This window comes from Canis lupus, chromosome 24, assembly GCF_048164855.1.
Source record: "Canis lupus baileyi chromosome 24, mCanLup2.hap1, whole genome shotgun sequence".
Taxonomy (NCBI): domain Eukaryota; kingdom Metazoa; phylum Chordata; class Mammalia; order Carnivora; family Canidae; genus Canis; species Canis lupus.
Window position 1 is genome coordinate 39,808,471 of NC_132861.1, and position 27,573 is coordinate 39,836,043.

The following is a 27,573-nucleotide window of genomic DNA, read 5'->3' on the forward strand; positions in this document are numbered from 1 at the left end:
CTCTCCTTGAAACTCTTTTTGTAGAAATCAAAAGAAAGAGTCAGAGAGCGATTTAGCGGGTTCAAGGAAACATGGAGGGCTTTGACCCACCTACTTAGGACACATTTCCCCTTCTCCTTCCTTCCACTGGTAACAGGTGGCATGGTAGCATTTCTTCATCCTGAAAGGGTAGAGCACCCACTCAAATAGCCAAGTGGGGAAGCAGGTGCCTTCCAGAGGCCAGTAGGTGAGCTCCCCACAGGCCCAGGTTCTATCATCTCATGCTTAGTCACAGCTATCAAAGGGTTCATGAACATTGGCCATCAGTAAGATAACAAATGCTGCTCACTTTTTTTTCTCTCAAAAGATTTGTTTTGGTGTGCATTTCTGAATGCATGTAATGGTCTTAATTTTCAGTATTTCTTCATCTATTTTAAGGATATCAGTACCAATTTATGCACATATTTTAAATATATAATGCTTATCCCTAGATTATACGGTTTTACTTATGGGTTGCATTTGCCTCAAGGAAGGTCATTTGTTTATAACATTCACTACTCAGACTTCACTATAATCAAGAGCGAAGGCAGACAAGAAACTCAAAGCAGAGGCACATTCACATTTGGATCTATAATCATTTCTTTGAACTTTGCAACTCATTGGTAAGTAAGACTGGAGTCTTACTTCTCCAAGCTCATCCCAGAGGAGAAAGACAAAGCTAAGAGATGTATGAAACTAGCCAAAATCAAGAGTAATAGGATTTTTTCCCCCTCATGAATTATGACTCAAGTGAGGCTAATATCATCACTGACTGCCTAGTCCCATGCACAGTTATTTAGCTCTAACAGCATTACAACTAGCTCTGAGATATTCTTATTTTAAAAATTTGGCTGGAACGTGTCAGTGCCATGAATTGCAGTAAACCATGGCATTTGGTTAGATAGACTTAAGATGCACATCTTTGAAAAAGAAATGGTGTATGTGTGCATTTTGGATATTGTAAATGAGGTGAGTTAGCAGCATTTAGCACCACTGAACTTGAAATGGTGTTTAGTTTGTTTCTGAATATATATAAATTCCACTGAATATATCACATCTTTCAAGGACATCAAAGCATATATTGATACCAGCCCATCAGTATTCATCATACACCAAGGTATGGGCCTTAATATCCACCTACATGTTAAAAAATAATTTCTCCCACAGGTGATAAGAAAAATCAAACTCTTTGGTCAAGGTCAGGCTGTTAACAATGTACTGCAACAAGAGTTCAATCATAGAGCTCGATGTTCTTCTGGTCCATCCTTTCTCACTTCAGAGGAGAAAAAAATGAAGTCCGGAGAGGCTGATTGCTCAAATTAACTATCTAATCTTGACTAGAATCTAATTTCCCACTTGCTAGTTTAATGTTCTTTCTAGAATAAAATTCCAGTTGATAATATTTATTAGGGTGTGTCCACTTTAGCTATGTGAAAATATTTTTATGAAATATCTTTAGGAATTGTTATCAGCGTGACATCCCATTTTTATATGTATTTCTGGATTTCAACCACTTCAAAGCAAACTAAGCAACCGCCTATATTATAAAATCAAATGGTCTCATCAGGAGATTTCAAACATCCTAGTTAAAAATAAAGACCATACCAGGATGCATTCCAATACACTCTTCCAAGAGCAACACAGAATGAGTCTGAGAACTGATTTAAGGTTCTCATAAGGAACTTCTTTGACTATCACAAAAACAGACACAACATCAGTGGGTTCTTAATGTCTTCAATGATTCCATTGGAATGAGGTAAATACTTGTGTTGAAATGGAGATGCCTCTGGGTAATATGGACTGGGGAATTGTTTTCTTCTAAGCCCCTTTGGCAATTGAAATGGAAAATGCGGGTTAAATATTGAGAGAAATTTCTGTAGTTGATTCTGTTAAATGTAAATTCATCAATACTGGATTAAAGTATTTTTACGACTGTCTTAAACAGAGAGTAAACTAAATAAGCATTTGTAGGCGCAACTGGCTTTCTGCAGCTGAAGTGTAGACCTTGTTGGGTAAAATTATACCATAGGGAAATTGTTGTGAAATAACTATCTTTGGCATATGGGCTATTTTAAGGAAGGGCACACGATCATACTTGGGTATTTGGGAAGATATCTTACATTTCAGGCAGGTAGAAAATATGTACATATAAAATTGTAATGTAAAAAAAAATAAAAAAAAAATAAAATTGTAATGTAAAAATATCCCTCAGAGGGTTTCACCTCAGAGTGAAATTTCATAGGAAGTTTTGTTTTTTTTTGTTTGTTTTTTACACATATCTACCACAAAACCCCCAAATTATCCTCTAGTCACCTTTCTAGACATCTAACTTATGGGAGTATATGTCTATTCTTATATATCAATGGAATAAATTCTTTCAATTAAAAAAGGTCTGGGTCTCAAAAAGATTTAATATATACATAAAAAATAGAAATTTAGCTCCTCTATGCATTATAAAGTTATGTAAGCCACTCTCATTTATCTCTGGATAGATTCTTTCTTTTCATTCAGGAAGATGACATTTAGGCAGGAACTATAATGTGCAAACATCATCACAAGTTCACTGGCATTAATTCACAGGCCAACTGGAAATGAGAACATGAACATGTCCGAGTGAACGCTTGGTGAAGGACGCTGGAGGAAGCAGGTGCACACTGATGGAATGGGCTAGTGGATCATGCCCGAGGATAAAGGACTTAACATACCAGAAGCAGGTACAAATATACAGTAACTGGGAAAATGAAATAATGCCTGAGAAAACAATAAAAAGAGCTAAGAAAACATTACAGAAGAAACACAGAGCATTCAACAAACCAACAGGAAAAATATTCCTTAACTTGATACAGGAATTGCATTCATTTGTAATGTTGACTTCAAAAGGCCAATACCTTCATTTTCTCTTCTCTTTGTTCTTTCTCCCCATATAAATATTCATTTGCACATGTACACATTATTTATACATTTGAACTATACCTCTAGATCATCCATGCAAAGAGATGGAATCCTAAGTGGCTAAAGGGAATGTTTGGTATTACTGTGCTGAGCCCCATCCAGCTAAAGGCAGAAACATCCCACTTATTGCAGACAGAAATGAGACAAACCACACAGCACGAGGGATGTGCCCAGTGTCGAAGTGGCAATTTCATACCTTAATGTACGACTGGACAGAGTGGTCCAGCTGTTCCTCATGGCATTTGGCCACAATGTCGGTCAGAACCCTGGAAAAACAAAACTGTTGAGTGACTTTTCTGGAAAAGACAGGAAAATATGACTGGGCTTGGCACTAGAGTGTTTTGTAAACTGGGTATTTAACAGGCACTGAATTAATGCATGAACCAGTTTCAGATTTCCCCCTCTGATCCTCCAATATCCGTATTAACACTAAGATATAAGTATCTCATGGCTGCAACATCACACTGAAGACTTTTATGGCTTGTGTGTTGGCTGATACTGTCTTCTTGGAAAAAGAATCATTTTTAGTATCTGATTACAATTTAGGACCTTTAACCTCCAATTATTATAGTCCATTTAAAGGGGGCTCCCTCTGGGTGGCTTTGTTGGTTAAGTGTCTGCCTTTGGCTCAGATCATGATCCCAGGGTCCTGGGATGGAGCCTCACCTTGGGATCCCAGCTCCTCGGGCAGTCTGCTTCTCTCCTTCTGCCCCTCCCCCGATTGTATTCTCTCTCTCTCTCTCTCTCTCTCTCTCATAAAAAAATCCTTAAAAAAGAATAAAGAGGGTTTCCCTTCTAACAAAGAGGGACTACATATGCTGCTGTAAAAAGCAATTAGATTAAGATTCAGTTTTATTTTTTATTTCCCTCCTTAGCTCGTGAAGTGTTTCTAGTAGCAGCGGTGGTACTGCTTTCACATTAGTACTGCCAGTTGCTCAATGGCTGTAGTGTTTTGGAATGTCTTGGAATTTTAGCAGATCTATCTGCTGAAATATTTAGCAGTCTTGTTCACAAAAACCTATATGTTCATGCTGAAAAGAGTCTCAGTTGAAGGTACAGTTGGAGACTTTTAACCCAGGTCCAGAACTGGCTGATGTGGAACTGTTAGACACACTTTAATTGTCCCAGAGCTTCAGGGTGCTACTTTAAAAATGAGGCTAAAGACCCACATTCTGAAAGAGGTTAATAATATACCTGACAGTTAGGAAAGTTCTGGACATACTTCAGTGTGAAGAGTAATATTTTTCCGCAGAATTCGGTGACTAATATTTTTTTTTAAATGAACATTAAACATATATGATGCTTTAACGGATTTAAAACAGTATCTCCAATAGAGAGGAAATTAGGATCGTCAAAGTTACTAGACAGATTAGAAATGTTGGAAAAATGTAGTACAGACAAATTTAAAGCAGGGGCAGTTAGAGAAAAAAATTTAAAAATCTAGTGGGAATGTGAAACTGTACAGCCACCCTGGAAAACAATTCAGCGTTTTCTTAAAAACTGCAGGTGCAACTATCATTAAGACCTAGCAGCTGCACCAGGCATTTATCTCAGGGAAATAAAAACTTATGTTCACCCAAAATCTACCTGAACTGGAAAAACCCAGATGCCCTTCCTATCTATCTATCCAAAATTTTAACAGATTAGTAGTTACCAGGGCTAAGGGGTGGGGACTGGGGATGTGAGGGAAGTAATTTTGTGTAATAAATGACAACATGAGGGATTCCCCTGGTGATGGGAATGTTCCGTATTCTGTTTATCAATGTCAATATCCCAGTAGTGATACTGTGCTACAGTTTTGCATGATGTGGCATTGGTAAACTAGGTAAAGGGAACATGGGATCTCTCCACATTATTTCTCACAAGTGCCTGTCAATCTATGATTCCCTCAAAATAAAAAGCTTAATTAAGAAACAAAATAAAAAGTGAAAAAACGGGTCTAAAACTTTACCCCAATGATAACAGATTTGAAGGCAAGAACTCAAGAGAGAAATACTTCAAATTTGAGACATGTGTTCACGTGAAACACAAGTGGGCACAAGAAGGTGGCTGTTCAGTTATAATCACAGTTTTGTGCAAACACAGACTAGAAGAGCTCTTCTCCTAAGACCATGGGAGAGATACCTGGTCACAGTTGTAGTTATTTCATCTTCTTCATTCTGGACCAGCACCTTGAAGAGCTGATTCAAGATGATAGGCAGAAAACTCATGATTGCGTGAATCTTTTCCACATTCAATAGGTTCTGTAGTACATTGGTGGGAGAAAAGGGACACTGGTTAAATTTAAAGCACCTTCTGCTGATGTGTTTCTGAACTAAAGTAAGTGGGGTGTCTGGGTGGTGCAGTGGTTGAGCATCTGCCTTTGGCTCAGGGCATGATCCCGGCGTCCTGGGATCGAGTCCCTCATGAAGCTCCTTGCATGGAGCCTGCTTCTCCCTCTGTCTATGTCTCTGCTTCTCTCTGTGTCTCTCATGATTAAATAAATACAATCTTAAAAAAAAGGAAAAGTACGAATATGCTAGCTCACCTTCATCTGGCTTTATTTATTCTTCACTGCACTCAGCAGGCACGCAGGCATGGGGGTGATGTTGCAAGGATACTGTACACAATTATCTAATTGAAAATCAACTGATTCTGATCTTCAATCATTTTATTTTGGAAAAAAAATCTGACATTTGCTTGTTTTGTAATCAACAGGTAGAGACTATCAAAGAATTGAGAAATAACCATTTATTCTCTGAATTGATAAGGTATTTAAAAATCTTCCATGATGGCCCTATCTTAGTTTGCTACTCATTGGAAACTGGAAAGGACCCTTTTACCCATTTCTTTACCCTGGATACCCAGAGAGTATTTGCACGTCACCTTACCTTACAAGACCGGATGAAGTTCGAGGTAGGTGACTGAGACATATCTTTCTCTCTTTTTTGGCACTGTCGGAAAAATGCGTTCACATGGGGATCCTGAAAGAGCAAGGAAAGTGTTTATTTCTGGTGACACATAAACTGTATAACAATTACAGTGATGGAGGGTGAGTATTTCTGGAGGACAGATGCCTCAATGAGACGAGCAGATGCTTTATCAAGGAGTCAGAGTGACGGCTTTCATTTTCACTGGACATTTTGAAAGTTCACTGAAAGCTCCACCTGGACCACAAACCCTGCTCTTTCTTTCTTTCTTTTTTTTTTTTTTCTTTCTTATAGACAGATGTGTTTTCCTTCTTGGCCACATGGCAGTGGCTGGAGAAGCACTTCCACTGGCTCTGTCCCCTCCCTCCCCTTTTAAAAATTGCTTTCTTTCATCTTCCTGTTTCTTTCTACACACCTCTATGTATTTTTCTTACATATTTCTTAACACACATGAGAAGGTGTACTCTTATTATGCACAGGGATATTTTTAGACTTAAAATGCCCAAGCTAGTAAAAAATTAGGAAGTTCACACTAATCTAATGAGATAAAACTGATTTGTACCCTTTGTAATGGGCTGCATTGTGTCCCTTCACAATCCATATGTTGAAGTCTTAATTCCCGCCCTGGTACCTCAGAATATAACCATATTTAGAGATAAGGTCTCTAGACCTTATCTAGACCTTATTTAGACCTTATCTAAAGAGATAGTTATGTTAAAATGAAGCAGTTAGAGTGGACCAAGTCCAATATGATTGATGTCTCTATAAAAGACGAAATTTAGGGGCACCTGGGTGGCTTACTCTATTAAACACCTGACTCTTGATTGATCTCAGGGTCATGACTTCAAGACCCATGTTGGGCTCCACATGTGTGGAGCCTACTTATAAAAAAAATAAAGGAGGAAATCTGGACACAGAGATAAACACCAGACATGTACTGGCATAGAGGAAAGGACCATGAAAGGACCCAGCAAGAAGATGGCTACCTACATGTCAAGTAGGGAGGCCTGAGAAGAAACCAACCCTGCCAACACATTGACACCTTGATACTGGTCTTCTGGACTCCAGGATGGTGAAAACATAAATTTCTGTTGTGTAAGCTGCCCAGTCTATGGTATTCTGTTACGGCAGCCTGAGCAAATGAATATTCCCTTTAATGCTATTTCCTGAAGAGGGTGGCCCCTTAGAAATTCTCTTGAGCTGAGGGACAGAGTTATATAGTCAGAAAGTGAGACACGGAATTTTAGTGAAGACATGCATACTGGATATTTCTCTGGAATTTGTTGATTCTAGAAGGACATCTGTGATTTGGGTTTCCCTCAGCTCCAGGGTATGTGTGAGCATACGTGTGTATGTGTTATATTTTCAGTTTCATTTCATTTATTCAACTATTTGACGATTAGTCATTGAAAACTGACTATGTGCTAGGCCCTTGGCAGCCAGGGAGGACAGAGTGAAGGCCCAGGAAAACCCAGTCCCTTCTTCTGCAGTCCTTCCATTATGTCAGGGAGACCGGCACCATACTGCAACGTCAACACACACCTACTTGATCACAGTTACATAGGTGCATCACAGGAAAGCAGGGTGCCATGTGGGTGTATGACAAGACGACACATGTCTGAAGGGTCAGGGAAGAGGACAGGCTTCTTTGAGAAAGTGAGTCAAGGTCGGAAGGATGGGTGGGAGCTGTCCAGGCCAAGGCAGGGAGGGGAGGAAGGGAGGGAAAGATTGCCTTCCTCATGAGGAGGGCTGAGTGTCAGAAGCGGAAGCTAAGCAGATGGAGGACGCAGTGCAAGAGAGGGCCTGGGCATTTGGTCCATGAGGTAAATACTGATGAAAGAGGAATATGTCCCGCCTTGGCGATGAGTGATGGGCAGTGGCAGCGGATGCAGAAAAAGGTGAGTGATGGTGAGTCAGAGAGACATCTGGCTTGTTGAGAGGAAAGCAGTTGGAAGTGTGAGAAAGACAGGTTGGTATATAAGGGCAGGACTAGGTGGGGAAGGACCATTTTGTGGGACTTGTGGAGTTTGCGCAGAGGACTGAAGAAGGGAGTTAAATTTCCCTTGAGGCACCAGAGGTTACAGGGAGAAATTCTGATGCAATATGTGTGTAATACCTGGATGATTTCATTTCTCTTAGCAAGCATTTAAGAAAGGGGAAACACATAGTTTGTGTACTTAATGATTTTGCTTTGTACTTTACAATTGGTACCACAGAAGTCCTCACACTCTGGTAAGAGAAGCTGTCTTGCAGTGGAAGGGGTGCATCTGTGGTAATTTAGCAATGACGGGAATTAGGTTTGTATAGCATTTTGCAGTTCCTGACATGTTTTCACACGTGGTTTCTCATTTTGATCCTTCCTACAACCTTAGGCAGATATTTTCCTGATGACAAAATAAGGACCGCAGGGGTGAGGTGACTTGTACAGGATCGCCCAGGAAGAAGCTGGCCAAGGAGGGTCTCCAGTAGTTCTGCTGACCTCATGGCCTGCCCATTAGGAGCACCTGGTAGGCACTGGAAATCAGACTTAGTTTTCAGGTAAAGATCCAAAGTCTTTCATTTTGACCTTTCCTCATTTAAAAAAAAAATATTTTATTTATTTATTTATTCATGAGAGAGAGAGAGAGAGAGAGAGAGAGAGAGGGGCAGAGATACAGGCAGAGGGAGAAGCAGGCTCCATGCAGGGACCCCAACATGGGACTTGATCCCAGGCCTCCAGGATCACGCCCTGGGCCAAAGGCAGACGCTAAACCGCTGAGCCACTCAGGGATCCCACCTTTCCCCATTTTTAACACTTGAGTGTTTTCAGTGAAAGCAAACCATATTTCAAGGGTGGGAGCATCATCCTGATACGTACATGTCTGGTATTCTAGTCCACAGTTGTAAGGGCACCTGGGCTGAAGGGCTGGGGCATTCTCTCTCTCCTGGGAGAGGCATAAAGTTATGCTGCCGACATTTCTTCCTTTGCAGTTCTAAATCACCTGCTCCTCTGACAACTTGGGAAATGGTGAGGACCCTCCCCTAAATACAGGAGCCCCCTTAGGATTCTATGGGTTCAAACAGATGCTGAGATTTTTTTCAGGACAGCGCACTCACCTGAGTATTTACTGTGGACACCACAAATGTCGATACTTTGAAGAGTGGCTTGCCACCGTCAACCCACTTAATGTCACTCCCACCATGCTGTAAAAAAGAGTGTGTTACTGTCACTGTGGCAATTGAAGAAAAGAAAAGAAACAGGTTATTTAGCTTATGTTAATTGGCCATCCCGATCCATTTAACTTACAGGACTCTACAGATGCAAAATAAAAGATGCAAAAAGAATTAGCAGTACCGGTGAGGGAGACCGATGTGGTATTAGGGGGCCATTCTAATGGATCATTTCTACCAGCCATGAATGAAACAAGACACTGAAAATATTGTTGGTACACGACTCATCACTACAATGGATGCATACACTACAGTCCTTGGGTTAATTTAAATAGCAGAAAGAAGATAACCTCATGCCATTTAGCTCATGTATTTTTTTCTCTTAAATTATACATCACTCAGTACCTTTCCACTTGCAGAATCTTGAAAGCTTAAATAATTAGGAGGCAGGCCTGTTGCTATTGGGATATTGTATTCTTGAGAAGCTATCTGATCATGTTTCATCAGGGGAAGCCAAGCATATCCCACTGTGCAAAGGAAGAACAAAGAGAAACCTTCTGAGTGCAAAGCGCCACGGTGAGGAGGAAAAACAAAGTTATTTGTCACTTATGAATAGAAAACCTCACTAAAAAAAATTTAATACATCAGAGCTTTAAAAGTCCTCTCCAGTTCAAGACACATAGATGACATGTAAAACTGTACCAAATCACATCCTGTCAGTACCTGATGTTTCCAGCATCTCCTTTTTCTTGGCATTAGCCTTGGCATTTATGTCACAAGTGACATGGTAAAAAGAAAACAAAATATGGTGTTTCTCATGGAGCTGTGTCGGTAGTTCAATTTTCACCTGCAATGAAAGAGATCATAGTCCAATCTATGTCCAAGAGATTTTCATCCCTGGACTGGGATGAAATTCATTTGCCCCAGGTCAGGGTGAGACAAAGCATAGGCGCCTTCACCTTTTAAAAAAATCTTTCACTGAAACTAAGGACCACGTTTCATAGTTAGTGTAAGAAGTGCCGACTTAACTCTCAATGGATATCCATCCTGCTAGCAGTCGTGTGTTAAGGGACTGATATTTTTACTTCTTTATTGTGGTGGGTGTTGATAATTTAGAATGCCTAGCATTTGTCATTTGGTAACAGATGCTAGTAAAGAATGGATTAAACACACTCACACACTCACACATACACAGAGGCTCACCATAAGGTGTCAAAAAGACATAGATCAAGGAACCTATCATCAGAGAACATCCACTGAGTAAACTGAGTCCCTGTCTCATGCAGTGTGTGCATGGACCAGAGTATGAGCATCGCTTGTGAGCTCATTAGAAATGCACAATCTTGGACACTACCCCAGACACATGGAATCAGAATCTGCATTTTTAATAAGATCCCCAGGCGATTCATAGACACAGTGGTGAGAAACATAGCAGTAAGAAATGATGTAACTTAAGCATGGAATCTATTTCTTCTTAAAAATAACAAAAAAATACATGATATGTGTTATTGTGGTAACCAAGTAATGAGCTGTTTTGTGAAGATGTCATGCTGTAGCTACATAAGGAATGTTTCCTAATAAGTATAAAACATAAAGTTGATATATGTTAAAAATATGCTTAATGAGGAGCATACTCCATATCCTTAAAAAGAAATGTTTTGACACCTTCTATATTTCATAGTGCTTTTCAGTTTCCAAACATCTGCCACATACATTGTGAAATAGGATGATACGGAGGTGGGAATCGAGTCGAGAGATGTTATAGGGCTTTGACTCACTGGGAGTTTATGGTCTAGTCAGTTTAATAGGATCTTCCAGGATGGGGAACCATGTCATTTGATAACTACTTCACACTAGAATCCCAGGATCTCATCATATAAGCTGCATTCAATGTAATATCAGCAGTTTGGTAACTTCCAGAATGGTCAAGCAATAAGGTGTTAGAGAACTGTGCAGATTATCTGCCAGCTTATTTATTAGACTCTTTGTGCATCTACCTATCTAGCTAATGTGTTAGCACTTTTTAAAAAAAGATTTATTTATTTATTTGTGTGTGTGAGAGAGAGAGAGAGTGAGAGAGACACACACAGGAGGAGGGAGAAGCAGGCTCCATGCCGGGAGCCCGACGTGGGACTCCATCCCGGGACTCCAGGATCACGCCCTGGCCAAAGGCAGGCGCTAAACCACTGAGCCACCCAGGGATCCCCTGTATTTGCACTTTGTTCGGGAAAGGACTCATTACATTGATTTTCCAAATGTTCTCCCTGAAAGAGCAGCATCACCATCTTTTAGAAACTTGTTCTAACAAGTATCATGCAAATTTTCAGGCCCTGTTTCAGACATTTGGAATCCACAAATCTGGGGGGATTACAGTAATCTGATGTAACAAGGCTTCAAGGTGATTCTGGTGAATGGTAAAATCTGAGAACTTCTGAACTAGAATGGTTTACAAGCTTACACATTCTTTATATACTAGTATGCAAACCTGGTAACAAAGGCCAATGTACATTTAAGAAGTACAATAATTGGCCATGTACCAGAAGGAAATTTTTTCTTTTTTTTAGCTAACATAAAGAGCATATGGGAATGCAATAAGTTCTCAAGAATTCCAGTTAACTATTAATGCCAACATCCTTCACTTTAAATACTGCAAATATTCACATTATAACAGAGCCTTGGAAGAATTTGTATCAATTTTTGCAATTAATGCAACCTCAGTTTTGAGTCTGCACTGCAGAGTTCACTGGGCTGTCATTCCATACATGTTCTCCTATAGAAAACTCCATGGCTTTTATAAGAATTCCGGGAAGCACATGCGAGCAACAGAGATTAACAGTCAGAATTAACAGTGAGAACATCATTTTTTTTTTTAGAAAAAAAAAATCTTGTATGTCTACAACAGATGCATATTTCAGAGGGGTTTTTCCAAGGGGTCAACCAATACAATAAATATTCTATAACATGGTGATAGACCATTACCTTAATTTTTTTTTTTTACCTTCTGTCCTGAATTTATAGGGAACAAAGCTTAAGAGCATTAAGTCGGTGTGGAGGAGGGAGATAAGGTTAAAGGAGCTCTGTGGTTTCACTGAAGTTCCTTTAGTTTCAAAATGATTGATGTGGAATAAGGTGTGGTAGGCAGACTAATAGCCTGCCCCCAAATGGTGTCCTCCCGGCCCCAATATCCAGAATCTGTGAACAGGGTAAAAGGGATTTGCAAAAGTGATGAAAACAAGGATTTTAAAATGGGAAGATTACACTGGATTACTGTGGGAGACTGACGTAACCACAAAGTCCTTATTGGAGGGAAGTCAGAGTCAGAGAATGGAAGTGGAAGTGAGAGTGAGGAAACTTCTGGAAGAGGGTCACAAGCCAAGGCCTGTGGAAGCCTCTAGAAGCTAGAAAAGGTGAGGCAAGGAATCTCCCCTAAAGCTTCTGGAAGGAATGCAGACCTGCTGACACATTGATTTAAGCTCTGTGGGACCCATTTCAGAGTTATGATTTCCAGAACTATGAGATAATGGACGTGGGTTTTTCTGTCACCAAATTTGGCGATTTACTGTAGTAGCAATAGGAAACCTCATAAAAAGATGGGATATTTTTAATCCCAGATACCATATCAGCAGGTTGCATTAGTTTAGATCTTTCCTTTGTGGTCAGAAATTAAATTTAATCCCTAAAGCTTGTTTGTCTGAATCTCTTTTTAATACCAGCTGACACATACAGAGTAATTTACCATTGGCCCAATTGGGTTTTTCATGTCTTAGAGCAGAATGGTGAAGCTTCAGCCCTGAGTCATGTGGCCTAGTTTGAGTTCTCATGATCATGTTTTTTAAAGATTTTATTTATTTATTCATGAAAGATAGAGATAGAGAGAGAGAGAGAGAGGCAGAGACACAGGCAGAGGGAGAAGCAGGCTGCACACAGGAAGCCTGACATGGGACTTGCTCCCAGGTCCCCAGGATCATGCCCTGGACCGAAGGTGGTGCTAAACCACTAAGCCTCCCGGGCTGCCCCAGATGATCACTTCTTACTGCTGTGCCCTTGGCAAAGTTACTTCTCTGAGTCCCAGTTTCCTTACTCATAAGATAAGAAGGTGTGAAGGTTAATTTTATGTCAGTTTGATTAGACTGCAGAATGCCCAAATAGCTGGTTAAACTTTATTTCTGGGTGTGCCTGTGAGGATGCTTCTGAAGAGATTAGCATTAGAATTTGAGGGCTGAATAAAGCAGATAGATGGCCTTCACCAGTGTGGGTGCTCATCATCCAATCTGATGAAGGTCTGAATGGAACAAAAAGGCAGGAGGTTGAATTCTCTGTCTGCATGACTACTTGAACTAGAACATTGATCTTCCCTGTCTGCCTTTGGCACCCTTTTTTCTCAGACCTTCACACCTGAACTGAAATCTCTATCACAGCCTAGCTGGCTCTCAGGCCTTTGAACAATACCACCAGCTTTCAGGATTACAGATGGAAGATCATGAGACTTCTTGTTTCCACAACGATGTGAGCCAATACCTTATAATAAGTCTACCTGTCTATACATATATATATCTCCCCTATTGGCTCTGTTTCTCTGGAGAACCCTGTAGGGATTGAGATGATGGATATATGGAGTACAGCATGGTGCCTGGCCCATAATAAGAGAGTCTCAGGAGTTGTCCAGGGCAGGTCTTGCTGTACGTCACATTTAGAGATGACAGTATCCAAGATCACTCAAGTTCAAGTAGGTCATAAGAATTAGTGTTGGCTCATATTCTATCTATGCTAGCTTCTTTCCATTATGACATGAAATGCAGCTATTGATTGGTTAAGCTGTCCAACACAATCTTTATTATATTGATTAATGAAATAAAAGAAAAAAAATTATTCTCCCTTGAAAAGAATGATACCATAAAAACATATTTTTGAAGGGCAATCCTATGCTGAAACGTCCAGATTTGCAACCTAACCCCTGGAGCAACTGTCAATAAATACATTTTCTAAATCTCACTTAAGTAAACATCAGCCAAGGCATGCCCTCAGTCTGAGATGTGGTCTAGAGAGAATGCTTATCTTTGTGCATTACCTGACCCATCTCTTTTAGGAGCTGCTGGGAGCAGGGGAGGTGTGGCCCTTACCTCATCGGAGAAATCCGGATTCTGGGAATGATGCAGAACTGCAGTGTGGGCAGCTGAGGTGAAGAGAGGCCCTCCAGGTTTTCCATAAATACACTGTTTAAAAAGTTATGAGTTGAATGATTAGGAGTGTCTGAAATTAACTCTGAGCACACACAAAAAAGTCACAATTCTTCAGTTACCAAACCTGGAACAAAGATGAATTTAGTGATAACTTGCCAGGCTTAGCTGGTATCTAATTCACCTTGAACTTCTCTCACCTACTGCCCTGTACTTACTATATCAGGGCACTATGGAAGAAAATATGAAGGCTTTAATTCATCGTGTAGCTATTACATCAACCTGAATTAGTTCATTACCTAACTTTTGATTACCAGGAGATAAGAGCTAAATTGTTCAATTCAGATTCCTGTAAGGTGGCCTCTGGAAGGGGTCCATGGCATCCAGGTCTGATTCAGAGTTCAAGGCAATCAGTCCTGGGTGACCACAGGGTTTGGTTCGACCCCAACCCCTGACATGCCTGCTCCCAACCAAGAACGCTGTGCGGGAAGGATAAGGCTGATTCCAGGCTCCACCACATTGCACTGCTATTCTATCCCAGCCCCTAATCAAGCCAGGGGATGTCATATGGCACTTCCTAGGCATGCAGCTTCAAAATTCCCTTAGCCCAAGACTCAGGCTCCCTCTTCTGGAATCTGCTGTATTTCTGTATGAGCCTTTAGAATGCAATGAGACAGGAGACTCATACGCCTGCTTTTATTCCTCTTTTCTAGAATTTTCCCCATAAACACTGCACTAGCAGGCCTGCTGTGCTTGCTGTCTCGTCATTGCCTTTGTTTGCTTGAAAATTCCATTTTGTTCTAATTTTTGTCTCCTGATGCTGACTAATGTTACCGTGGAACTTGGAACCTGTGGATACTGACTGTGGCTCAAGACTATTTTAAAGAACTCTTTCCCCCCTGCATGATTCATTCAGTCACTCAAATTTATTCTGAATAATTCTATGAACCTTGTTGGTACAAATGGTACCTGACAGAGAGCTTTAAGAGATTATCTCAGATAATCGTGGGGGTCAGTATGAGATTAGCTTTGTCCTTTACTATTTCACCCCGCTGATTCATTGAAACTGGGACGATCTGGCCATAGGCACACTCAAAAAAATTTCCCTCTCTTTTTAAGGGTTACTCTATGTTATTTGAAGTCCCTAAAATAAAAGTAGTATATATCAAAGGTGAACTCCGAAAAATGACATCCAGTTGCAGTTTTGTAGGTTGAAAAGTAGTTCATACAAATCTTGTAGTCTTCTGGATTTTATTTATTTATTTATTTATTTATTTATTTATTTATTTATTTATTTTAAAGACTTTATTCATAGACACACACACACACACACACGCACACACACAGAGGCAGAGATACAGGCAGAGAGAGAAGCAGGCACCATGCAGAGAGCCTGACATGGGACTCGATCCAGGGTCTCCAGGATCACGTCCTGGGCTGCAGGCGGTGCTAAACTGCTGCGCCACTGGGGCTGCCCATCTTCTGGATTTTATTAAATCAAGTCATCAACAACAGGGACCAACTTCCAGAGCCATTTCCCAGCTCCTCAGGCAATGGGCCACATGCCGTTTCCATGGACGTGAACACCCTAGGGGCCTGCTGCACTAGCCATTGGGCCAGTATGGGCCATTGGACCAGTATGCAGCAGTCCTTCTGCACAGGTCACACGAGGTCCAGCTGGGATGTGGCATTTTAAATCAAGCATGCTGAATTGAGAGGCGGGCTAATCTTTGAAGAGGGCAGAGTCTTCCAGAGGGGGATCTTTGCATTTATTTCATGCTAGAGTGGTTTCCTTTTTTCCGAATCATGAAAAGCTAGGCAGAGCTATAGATTCAGTTAATGATGGCCATTAAATCAGGTACGTTTTAAGAAATCTAACACAAATGAATTGAATCGCTCCTCCTTCAATCACACTCATATAAAAAGTTCCATGGTGGTGAGGAGAACCTATGCACCTGCCAATCCCCCTGGATTGCTGTGTCCCCTTGTGGACTTGGCTCACCTTCACGGGTTTGGCACCTTCTTCATCAGAATTTTTGAATTCAATGCACACAGTTATATTTCGAGCCTGAAATTACAGAGAGGGAAAATGGAAATCGTAATTTCCTGTTAAATAACACCAAAAAAACTAATCCGAGTGCCTAAAATAAGTAGCTTCTAATTAAATCTGAAAAATGTAGAATACCCGGCACTTTCTTGTGACATTATCCATAGTGCTCAGAAATAGCAGGAGGATTTGGAGATATTATTTTAAAAGGAAGAAAAAAAAACTTGTATCAAAAGGAAGCAGATATGCTATTTTCAGAGTATCTTAAGAAACAAAAAAAAGAGGTCTAGAACAAAATAATTCAGGGCTGATTTTAGAAAGGATTATTAATATGTTATAAAACTGTGTGTCCTTAAACACTTTTAAGATGAAACTCATCACTGTCCCTCATTAGGCACTTTCTGCAAATGGATTCTTATTCCAAAGTGTTGACCTATGATAATTTGTGTTTGAACTCTCAAGAATCTGTCTTAATATGATTTCTATAGGGTGCAGAGACAGCACAACATCTCAGAAACATACCATACCTTGTTGAAACATTTCTGGCTATCATACTTGAGGTGCTTGGGGTAAATGTAAATCTGATTTTTGTATACTCTGTAAGGACGGCAATACTTTGTTGAGTCGTAAACAAATTCTTCAACCTCCACTGTGGGTTCTGGTTGAGCCGTCACATCGAAAGGCTTGACAGGGATAAAGGACGATGTTACACAGTCTTTAAAAATCAGAAAATAAGAGTTTGTCATTTAATGTGATTGTTTAAAGTGAACAAGACTTAACAAATTTTAAAATGAATCCACTCAAAGTTGAAACTCTATGCTTGTAAAGGAATTTATGTTAAATTATGCTAGCAGGAAAAATTTATAGGAGGTACAGATGACAGATTCTCAGCCATTTAATATCAAAATTGATGTCTCAGAGAATTGGTAAATCTTTGGAGGGATTTATAATTATTTTCTTTTTGCCTTAAGCTTCATATGAAAACTAAATTTTAGCTAATGATTCTCTGAGCACGCTAACCAGGTGTTATAAGGTAAGGAGTAACCCACTGGCCTTTACCTAACATGAAGCAATACAGATACTGACAACATAACTTTGTCCAATAGGTCTAGTATGGACAGTACCTAATGGGTTGATAACAATTTTTTCCTATAGAATGACTTCACAATACAGGTCTGAAGCCCCACTCTGCATTATTTGATACAATTTATTCTACTTTTCTCTCTAGTTTTTTACCATATTTAAAAATCTAGCCTTATAGGAACAGCCTAAGGAAAATGAAAAAGACAAGTATAAGTTTATAAATCAAAACTTCTGACACTAAATAGTTTGGAGGCTGATGTGGTCACTAGAAGGGAAGGCCTTCTACTTTCCTTTATTCTATCTGGAATTCTCCTGGGTTCAAAAAAGCAAAACAGTTAGCTAAATATTACTGGGAAGCAGACTACAAGATTTTTTTTTTGCCCCAAATCAATGATAATATTTTTATTATATGTTCAAATTTCTCTAATGTCCGGCAGTCACTTCAAAGAGAATATTTTAGCTTTCTCGTTTGTTATTTTTCTTTTCTGTAGGTAATTAAAGACATGACCCACAAATCAGGTAAGAGAAATGGCTAAGTGTATTCTCTGCTTTTCCATACAGATCAATATAAAAGTGATTTTGAACCATGGCTTAGGTTAGAATGCTCATTTTATTTCATATTAAAATGATTTGTGGAAAAATTATAAGAATGAAAAACTTAATAGTGCTGATGGCAAGATCCTGTGTAATAATCTTCTCTCTGTAGTTCATTTTAGGATGCCTTTATTCATTCTTTGTATCACCGAGAAAGTCACTAAAATGCACAATCAGAAGTAACAAAACAAAACAAACCAATCTCGTCACTTATGAAATAAATTCTGAAATTCTTATTTATAAGTTAATAAAAGCTCCTTCTAAAATCCAAATTTTCACTTACACAAATAGGACTTTTGAAGAAGATACATACTCTCTGTGTAATAATAGAGTCTATAAATATTCCAGCCATAATTACTACATGGCCACTTGGGTGGCCATCCGTAGTGTTCAGAGCAACCCTTTGGTGCACAGTATGGGGCAACCAGCCCTGTATTTTGAGTCAGAGGAACTGGATAGAATATAAATTCTCCCATTATGGATTCAGTCATCAGTCTATCTAAACCTGAGATTTCTCATTTATAACCCTTCAAGGTTTTGAGGATTAAATGGCATGATTTAATACCTTGCAGGGTGCCTGGTGCACACCAGGTAAATATTAGTTTACACTGAATATAGTTTCTGTCCTATCACTCTTATAGTCTGTCTTAATGGAGAAATAAGAAGCCCCAAATTTCTGTAGGATAATAAATTCCATTTATCTTAAAATTCGAGAAAAACCCTTGCAAACTATTGTAACTAACCAAGTGTCCGACCAACAAATCAACCAACCAAATCAAAAGACCACTAACTACTTTGAACTCTACAAGCAAACCATGACATCATCATACTTGGATGCTCCAAAGGAACGTTGTCAACGGCAATATCCAGGCTTCCAGGGATGGTCTGTGTTTTGCTTATTCTGTCAACCCTGTGAAAGTAGGGAACAAACACATGCACACACTGAATTATTCTAATTGTCAAGAAAAAAGAGTCAACTATAATTCTGAGCTTTCATAAGAGTCAACAGTACAACCCTAAACAACCTTGTGAATGATTTCATTGAGCTGGTTTTATACTGAAAACTAAAATTTATGTAATATTGCCAATAAAGATAGGAATCAGTGAAGGATCAAGTTACAGATATTCTGAAGAGTGTTTTAGGTTTATTTGCATCTTATTTCAGGTAATATTTATATAAATGGCCTAACAAGTACAATAGTAAATATAGTAAATAGTTTTTTGTTAACAGAAAGTTCTAGTATTTGAACTGGTTTAAGTGACTTACTTTCCTTAAAACTCTTTAAGAAGTCATGAGGGCCAGGCTGGTCTTTGCTACAATTGCTAAGTGGACAGTTTGCTTGTTCCCTCTTCACCAACAGTCAAGGGCAAGGAGCCTTGTCCTGACCTTGGGCCTTCCGCCTTCCCCCTCCTTCATAAATGTGTGCAGACCCCTCTCACCACCTCTCCCTGTCCCCACATTCACTCCAGTTGTCTCCCTCTCTACCAAAACCTTCTCACCTATCGTCCTTTGTAAGAAGGTGAAAGTTCTGGTAACGGTTACCCGTTTCTAGTGTTATCCCTTCTAGGAGACCTAACAGGTAGAGTAATTACAGTGGTGGGTTCAACCCAGAGTGTGAGAGCTGACTGTTAACATTTTCAATTATTTTGCCTGCCAGTTGTAAAACACAGTCATTATGAAAGGTGAAATTATATCAATTTACTATTAAACAAGTTATCTTAACTACTAAGGTAATGAGTACTCAAAATTCATCACTTAGGAAGCATTTTACCACATAAGAAAATTTCTATGTATCTGTATGGTGGAAATGTTATATAACGGTGTGCATATTCCCAGCCCCGTGTTTGGTGAAACCCCACTGGCAGCCTGAAATCAGCAATGGTAGGAGAATTTACATCACAGAAATTGATCATCAGTACAAATTTGTTTCTTCCTCCTCGAGGGTCAGATGGTCAACATTTGTTAGCACACTGCTGAGAATAAATGTCATAAAGTGTGAGGTGTCCATGAAATAATTTAGTTTCACCAGTATGGTATTGTGTATTCTAGGTGCCCTCTAATTGCCAGAGAGATAACTTTCTTTGCTATACACGAACAACATGGGTTTTGTGAGAGTGTAGTCTCTCTGTTTATGTAGATTACCCCAAATCTTTTGCCCATTTCATTCTACTCACATTGTAACTTTTCATACTTTTGTACATTGGCAAAAAAGAGGTAGAATGCGATTCACTTCCACTTAGTTGCTTCAGTATCCTTGGGAAAGACTATGGTAGGAGTTTTGACCAAGAAGTTTGATGAAGTCAAGGGGTGGGGAAGTCTCTTCACATAAGGAGTGGTCTTAGGATCACAAAGAAGTAATCTCCTCCAACATTTCACTTTTCACCTTTATTTTGCTTTCTAAAGTTTGTATTTTTTCCCAGAAGAAGGAAGGAACATTGGGAAAATTTCCCATCTAGTTAAATAGAAACATATTCTCTATTGAAGATATTATCAGGTTTGTTCCATAGTAATGTGTTACTTTTGCTTTAGATAAACAAATTTAACTGATAGGAGATTGTTAATTCTTAGATGAGAGACGTAAAAGGCTAATATCTGGGGTAGAAGCAAAGTATACAAGAATCCCTTGGGTGTGAGGCAGCTAACAGTTTAAGGTAGATTGCTTATCAGGAGAGATCTTGTCATCACCAGATGTTGAATACATGGTGACACATTTAAAAAATGCTGTGGCTTCTATGAAATTTTTCTTCTTTTAGCCCCAACTTTCATTGTCTTTTCCAAAAGCATTTGCATGACAGAAATATTATGAATTATTGTATTCACAACAATGAATTGCTCTGTGGAAATTCAAAACATAATTCTAAAATTCCTTAACACTGCTATCTAGAGGTGTCTATGTCTCCTTTCTTTGAATCTAGGCTATGTGACAGCTTGACAGCATATTATGCCAGAAATGCTACTGTGACGGTTTCAGGGCCCTGGTCTTTAGAAACTAGTAGTGATCTTTTTCTGTCCCTTGAGACACTCTTAGAAGCCAGCTATCCTTCCGTGAGGAAGCCATAGTATCTCATGGAGAGACTCCCATGGAGAAGAAGGTCACTAGTTCACAGCTCCAGCTGAGCTCCCAATTAACAGCCAATGTCAACTTGCCAATCATTAAATGAGCCATCCTGAATGTGGATCCCCTGGCTTCGGTTGACCTCTGTCGGCTGATGCCACGTGTGCAGAAGAGACAAGCTCTCCTCACCTAACCATGTTCAAATTATAGACTCAGGAAAGTAAGTGATGTTGTTCTTTTAAGCCACTAAGTTTTGGGGTGATCTGTTACATGGCAATAATAGTTAACTGACATGGTTTAATATTTCACACTCCTTCCATATAATTCTGGGAACTTTACTTTTTTGTGTCATTCAGTCATATGTGAGGTCATCTGTAAAGCATCTACTTTCTGGAAGAGTTTGGATGTTCGAGAATCAGGTAATCGAGTACTATTTATGCAGAGTTAATGAATCAATAGTAGCAATGTAGCTGATGCATGTTAATCTCAAGAGTATCCCAAACCCCTACCTTCTGTAGTCTGACACTAGTTTTAGCAGGTCCTCTGTTGAAATCTTGCTACTTTCTTGTCTATACAACGGTGAAAATCTTGAGTCTCTGTCCACACTTCCTTGGTTGTCCTTAAATACTGATCTGAAAGAAAATGATATTTGTTAAGGTTGGTATTTGTTATTGTTTACCAAGTTGTGTTTTTAAGGAGACAAATGATTCAATTTCCCATTTGTAATAGAAGAAACTCCAGGAACTAAAACAAATGAAAACACAACAAGTGATTTAATTCCCCATTTGTAATAGAAGAAACTCCAGGAACTAATGAAGTAAGAAAGAAAAGAACATTTCTTAGAAGTTTCATTTAAATACTATCTTGGTTATCTTATTCTTTATTTTCGATTCAGTATTTACAGTGACAGTAGCCCACCTATATTACAGCTACATTTATTTATGGTTTAGTAACATATCAAACCTAGGAGTGTTAAGGGAGGAATAAGAACAGGTTAGTCCTTTTTTCATTATTTTCTGGGCAAGCCTGGGCCACTTCAGTTTGGATGGTGCTATCAGAATTTACAAGTAGTGGAAAAGGGATAAAGTTCTGTGTGTGGGTCTAGAGGGCCAGATTCTTGAAGCATTTTCCTGTAGATAAATGTGCCCATGTCCTAAATTTTAGGACAGAGACAAAGATAAAATGAAGAACACTTGAGTCAGAATTTTGTATTAAAGAAAGCACCATAAACTTGATTCATTTATTTTCTTCCTTGGTCCATTTCATTGGAACCAGACAGATTTAATTAGAACACACAAATTGTTTTTGTCCAAATAGTATAGTAATGTCAGGCAATACAAGCAAGTATACATAGCAACCTTAAGGTTAATGTTTCTTCCTCATAATTAATCATAATTCATGTCTATCAAAAACATTAGACCCACATGTAATTAATTTTTCATTAATGTTACAGAGCTGCTGAAATTTTGTTTCTTCTAACTTATGGAACTTGACTATTTTGTTACTCTTTAAGTTGACCAAATATTTCAATACACAGGCTGAAGTGGCCATTTAGATAGATATCTGATTGTAGAGCTTTGGTGTCAAATAATACAGGAAATGGGCCAGAATGATATTTTTAGACTCCTTTAACCTTTCTGCTCATTTTTCTCTGTTAAGTACTCAATGAGGGGAAAAAGATTCCCTATCAAATAACACTGGGGAAGCAGAATGAAAATACTTACCTCGAAGATTATTTTTAGTTAAATATCATACAGGGCTTTTGTATGTGTGACATGTTGAAACCAACATGATGTATTTACAACACAGGAGGAGGTTTAACAGAGCTTGAGTAGCGTTTTGCTTTGTTTTGTTTTGTTTTTTTAATTAACCAGTCACTACAAATGGTCGTAACAGTAGATCTGAACTGTGTAACTCATTTTGCTTTTTTCCACAACTCTGTCCTGGAAATAGTTCACTTACATTGGACATATTGTTAAGAGAATGAAGGGCATGGCACCACGGAGAAGCATTGCACACAGTGCCATACACACTGTCCTTGCTCAATAAATATGCTAACTGGCAAGAGAACAGAGAACTGACTCATTTACACAGATGGTTTCAGGATGGCTGGGATGTTTTTGCCTCGATCCAGCTGCCACAATTGGGCAATGATCCGTATATGGTGAATCTCACAACCATGACATTTGGGGTATGACTGAAGAAAATGCACGGTTCAGCCTGAAGGAAAAGAAGCTTGGGTATCCCTGAGAGCCTTACTCCTAAGCAGCATGAAAAGCTGTGATACACAGAAAGAACAGAGCATATTTTTTCGTGGTTAATGTAAGGTAAACCATAGGAGTAATGGTCAGGCAGCTTACAAACAGTTTTTTAAAAATGAATTATTTAATCATTAGAGGTATAAAAAGACAGAAAGAACCACTGTGGGATGCACTTGAGTTTTTGTCACTTGGATGGATTCAGAGGTTGCACAACCATTTGCTGGGGGCGCTGTTGCGCTGTGTGCCTTCTGTAAATAAATATATATAAAAATGACATTTTTATTTTAGTTTTGTTCAATTTTAAAGAAAACCCAGGGTTGTGCGCTGGTCCTTCCTGAATGTCGTGTAAGAGGGATTAAAAGAAATCAAAGAGTCCTGATGGGAATTTAGGCACATATGATTGCGGAGGCAACATGCACAGAAAGAGTTTCTGTTAACAACATGACACATTTGTAAGGGCCGACTTTCTTCCAAATCAAAGAGTGTAAAATACCCATTGTAGCCATCTGAATCTAAAAAAAGATTATTTTTTAATTGTAAAATGGCAGTACAGCTGGTGCCAAAAATAAGAAAACATACCAAATTAATTTCAGAAAAAATGTTCACAGTGATGAGCATCTGTGTGTGCAGCAACGGGTGGGATGGGTTGGATCTGGCCATTAGCTAAATTGTCATTCTACGCTTTTTGAGTGGCTGTTGATTTTAAGGGCCAAAGTGTTTCAGGGTACACTCGAAGCTATACTGTTAAGAAAACTGCAATATAGAAAATACAGTAGGAAAAAAAAAACTGGCCAGACAACCAGTGGTATCAATAGAATATTGAAATATGTCAGCAGGCTACTTTATATCAAAACGGCTTGAGTGACCAAGAGCGTCCTTTCATTCAGTCACCATTTACTGGAAGCAATTTCCATATTGTAAATGGGAAATTAAAATCTCCTTTGGCTGGATCTTGTACTTATTTTTGTGATTAGTTATTCCAAGCAGTTTAAAATGAAATCTTTAGGACTGTACTGCTAACCATTTTTTTCTCAGATGTCAGAGATGTTTGTGTGTAAGCCTTATATTTATATACACAAATTGGTGGGGTCTCCTGTTTCCTAACCTACAACCAAACCACTCATCAGGCACTAATATAGCATGGGCTTGTGGTTTTGTTGGCTTTCCTGTCCTAGACATAATTACTTTGATGGTCAGTAATATTGTCAGTGTCCCTAGAAAGTTCATCTGTCTTTCTTCCAGAATATTTTAACTAAACAACCTCACAGTACAATTGCTATTTCTTCTTCTTACTGCTCAGTGAGGGATAATTCTTTCCTGTCTTGTCCCTACCTTATTCTTCACTACTCCAAATTTACCAGAAAGGGGCACTTGTGGCAGAAAATATTATCTCCACAGGTGACTTAATAATCCTATAAGAATAGTGACTTCTAACAATGGCTGTCTTTTATTGGGTACATATCTGTGCTCATTAATCCCCCGACAGTTAATTAGATTTTATCATTCCTCTTTTGTACATTTGGAAAAAAAAAAAACAGGTAAAAACATACTATGAGTACTTGCCTAAGATCACTTGACTACCAAGTAGAATTGAGATTTCAAAACCCACTCTGGCTCTCAAATGCCTGCTTCTAAAATGTCACAAAAATTCTGGATCCTTTAAGAGAAAGTATGTTCACCATTGCAATTTGCTGTATTTCACTCTTCCAAAGGATACCTTGCCTCACATGCCCCAACAGGTTTTCTTATCAGTATGAGAAAGCTTGATCAGCAAATTAGAACTAGTTATCCTTTCTCTGCAAGCTTATAAGAAATAAAAACAATCATCAACATAAAGGGTTCAGTGTATTCAAATAATATCTGTTCTTGCATTATATGCTGGCATTGGCTGGCCCTGCAGGAAGAGGGACACAAGAGAGACAGGGTAACATGTGTGACCTACTCTATGACAAGTGCTTTTGGATCTGAGATCACACCTGCTGCCCACAAGGCAGGTGCTGTCAGCTTCATTCTGAGTAGGGGACCCTGAAAACCAGAGAGAGAGCTCGCCTGAAGTTACCATTCTTAAGTGGTGGCCTGATCTGGACTGTGTCTGTCCAACTCCTGGGCCGGATCTCTTTCTCCTTATTATGGGGCTGCCTCAGGGCAAACTCATTCCTGGTGTAAATCTGTCTGCTCACGTTTCCACCTTTCCCTTCCCATCTACCTGTCCCCAACTTCAAGTAACAACCTCAAAATGATAACAAATATTGGTGGATTCACTCTGATTATGCTCATCCCTGGGTACCACGAAACCTAAAAATGGCAAACTTTCTGTATTTTAAAGTTACCGCCATTGAAACAATGGTACCAATACTCAGAGGAGCACTTATGAGGCTGCCTTACTTTGTAGCACTAATTAACTTTTTAAAGTTCATTTGGTTTGTACATTGCTGACCGTTTTTTTCCTTACATCTGTACCAGGTTTTTCCTTTTTTTAAAAAGTAATCTTATCTTATTTAAATTCAGTTAATTAACATATAATATATCATTAGTTTCAAATGTAGACTTTGGTAAATCATCAGTTGCATATAACAACCATCACATCATATGCCTCCTTTATGCCCATCACCCAGTTACTCTATCCCCCACAACCACCACCCCTCCAGCAACAATTAGCTTGTTTCCTAGAGTAAGAGTCTCTTATGGTTTGTCTCCATTTTGTCTCCATCTCTGATTTGGTCTTATTTTATTTTTCCCTTCCTTCCCCTATGATCCTGTTTCTTGGTATTTTGCTATGCAAAATAAGTCAATCAGAGAAAGACAATTATCATCTGATTTCACTCATATGTGGATCCTCTTTTAAGAAATTCTTACACATAAAGAGGCAAAGAGACTGAGGAAGACAGTAGTAATTGATCTTTAACCAGATCCAAAAAGCAATTCTTATTCTTTATGCAGAGGTTATATGTCCAGGAGGATGACTACACCCTCACGGTCCACAGAACTCAGCATTTCTACCAGAGTGAACTGGTACTGATAAATTTGGCTATATTAGTCAGGAGCAAAATCAAAGAGAGTTTAAATGATCAAAATGATGGTTTCATCTGGACGTCCATATATAACACCGTGCCCTACACATAGATGAAAATGCAGCTGTATAAGAAATCACAGTGCTTCCAACTGAATTTTATGCACACCAAACTCTCAGGACTGATATAATGTCAAGAGTTTATTAAACCAAATATGCATGGTAAACAAACTATGACTTCAATCCTACCAAGAAACCATAGTGTATCTGGTCATGCACACACACGCCCTCACATCATAGCCTCAGTATATTATAAGCTGTTTTGCTCAATTGTCTGGTAAAACATATGTTTCTGGGGAGCACTGTTTATGAAAATGACTACAGTAATATTCTTCTAGGTGTTGGTATATTAAAAAATACCAGGGGATGCCTGGGTGGCTCAATTGGTTAAGCCTCCAATTCTTGACTTTGGCTCAGGTCATGATCTCAGGGTCATGAGATCAAGCCCAGTGTAAGGCTCTGTGCTCAGCAGGGAGTCTGCTTCTTTTTCTTTCTCTCTCCTTCAGGCCCTCACCCTGCTCGTGCGTTCTCTTTCTCAAATAAATAAATAAATCTATAAAAACAAAATACTGGGTAACAAAGTGTTTAAACTGAAGCTTCCAATGCAGACTATAAATGCATTACTGTTCTGTTGATTGCAGCTGTCAACCTACCTTACCGCCCAAGCAAAGGGCATGCGGTATTTGCCCAACTTGCTGAAGAATTGCCTGTTGGATTTTAGTATCTTTTGTGCATACTGAGGGAAAAACAAATAAAAACATTGTTTAGAACACCAATTTTAAACTGTCCAAGTAAAATACTGATAAATACTTTTCCATATTATCTTATATTGAAACTCTGAAATTCGGCCTCACTGGCCTGCAGGTTCTATCTTGGAAAGAGCCAAATGGTATCCTCTGTGTTGGACTTACTGTATTGTGCTCTTTCTTTTCACTCTGGAAATTTCAAATATAGAAAACACCCTTATCTTGGAATGCCAACATTCCCCCCTTTTTTTTTCAGACTTGAAAGGCCTTAAAACATTGAAAGGAAAGTGCTTTCAAATTTGCACTCACAGTCTGTCTTATACTTTTATTTGGGGTGGCAGGGGCTGGCTTGTTCTGCAAAGGGTCACGCAGTAAATATACGAGGCTTTGTGGACCACATGGTCTTTGTCAGCTTCTAACTCTGCCTCTGTAGCAGGAAAGCAGCCATAGATAATCCATAAATGAAGGACTGTGACTATGTAAATAAAACTTTATTTACAGAAACAGGTG

General features: G+C 39.1%; 1 protein-coding gene across 13 annotated transcripts in view; it reads right to left on the reverse strand.

Annotated features, from left to right (window-relative positions):
* Positions 1–27,573, reverse strand: part of DOCK10 (dedicator of cytokinesis 10) — a 260,663-nt gene that overhangs the window by 59,828 nt on the left and 173,262 nt on the right. For all 13 annotated transcript variants that reach the window (XM_072796446.1, XM_072796443.1, XM_072796440.1 and 10 more), the window contains 12 exons: positions 26,971–27,053; positions 21,496–21,618; positions 18,761–18,840; positions 16,781–16,968; positions 16,209–16,274; positions 14,150–14,242; positions 9,753–9,876; positions 9,435–9,556; positions 8,976–9,062; positions 5,841–5,933; positions 5,095–5,213; positions 3,167–3,236 (listed from right to left, as the gene is read on the reverse strand). In XM_072796446.1, the coding sequence (XP_072652547.1) occupies positions 3,167–3,236; positions 5,095–5,213; positions 5,841–5,933; positions 8,976–9,062; positions 9,435–9,556; positions 9,753–9,876; positions 14,150–14,242; positions 16,209–16,274; positions 16,781–16,968; positions 18,761–18,840; positions 21,496–21,618; positions 26,971–27,053 (1,248 nt within the window). The remainder of the gene's footprint in view (positions 1–3,166; positions 3,237–5,094; positions 5,214–5,840; positions 5,934–8,975; positions 9,063–9,434; positions 9,557–9,752; positions 9,877–14,149; positions 14,243–16,208; positions 16,275–16,780; positions 16,969–18,760; positions 18,841–21,495; positions 21,619–26,970; positions 27,054–27,573) is intronic.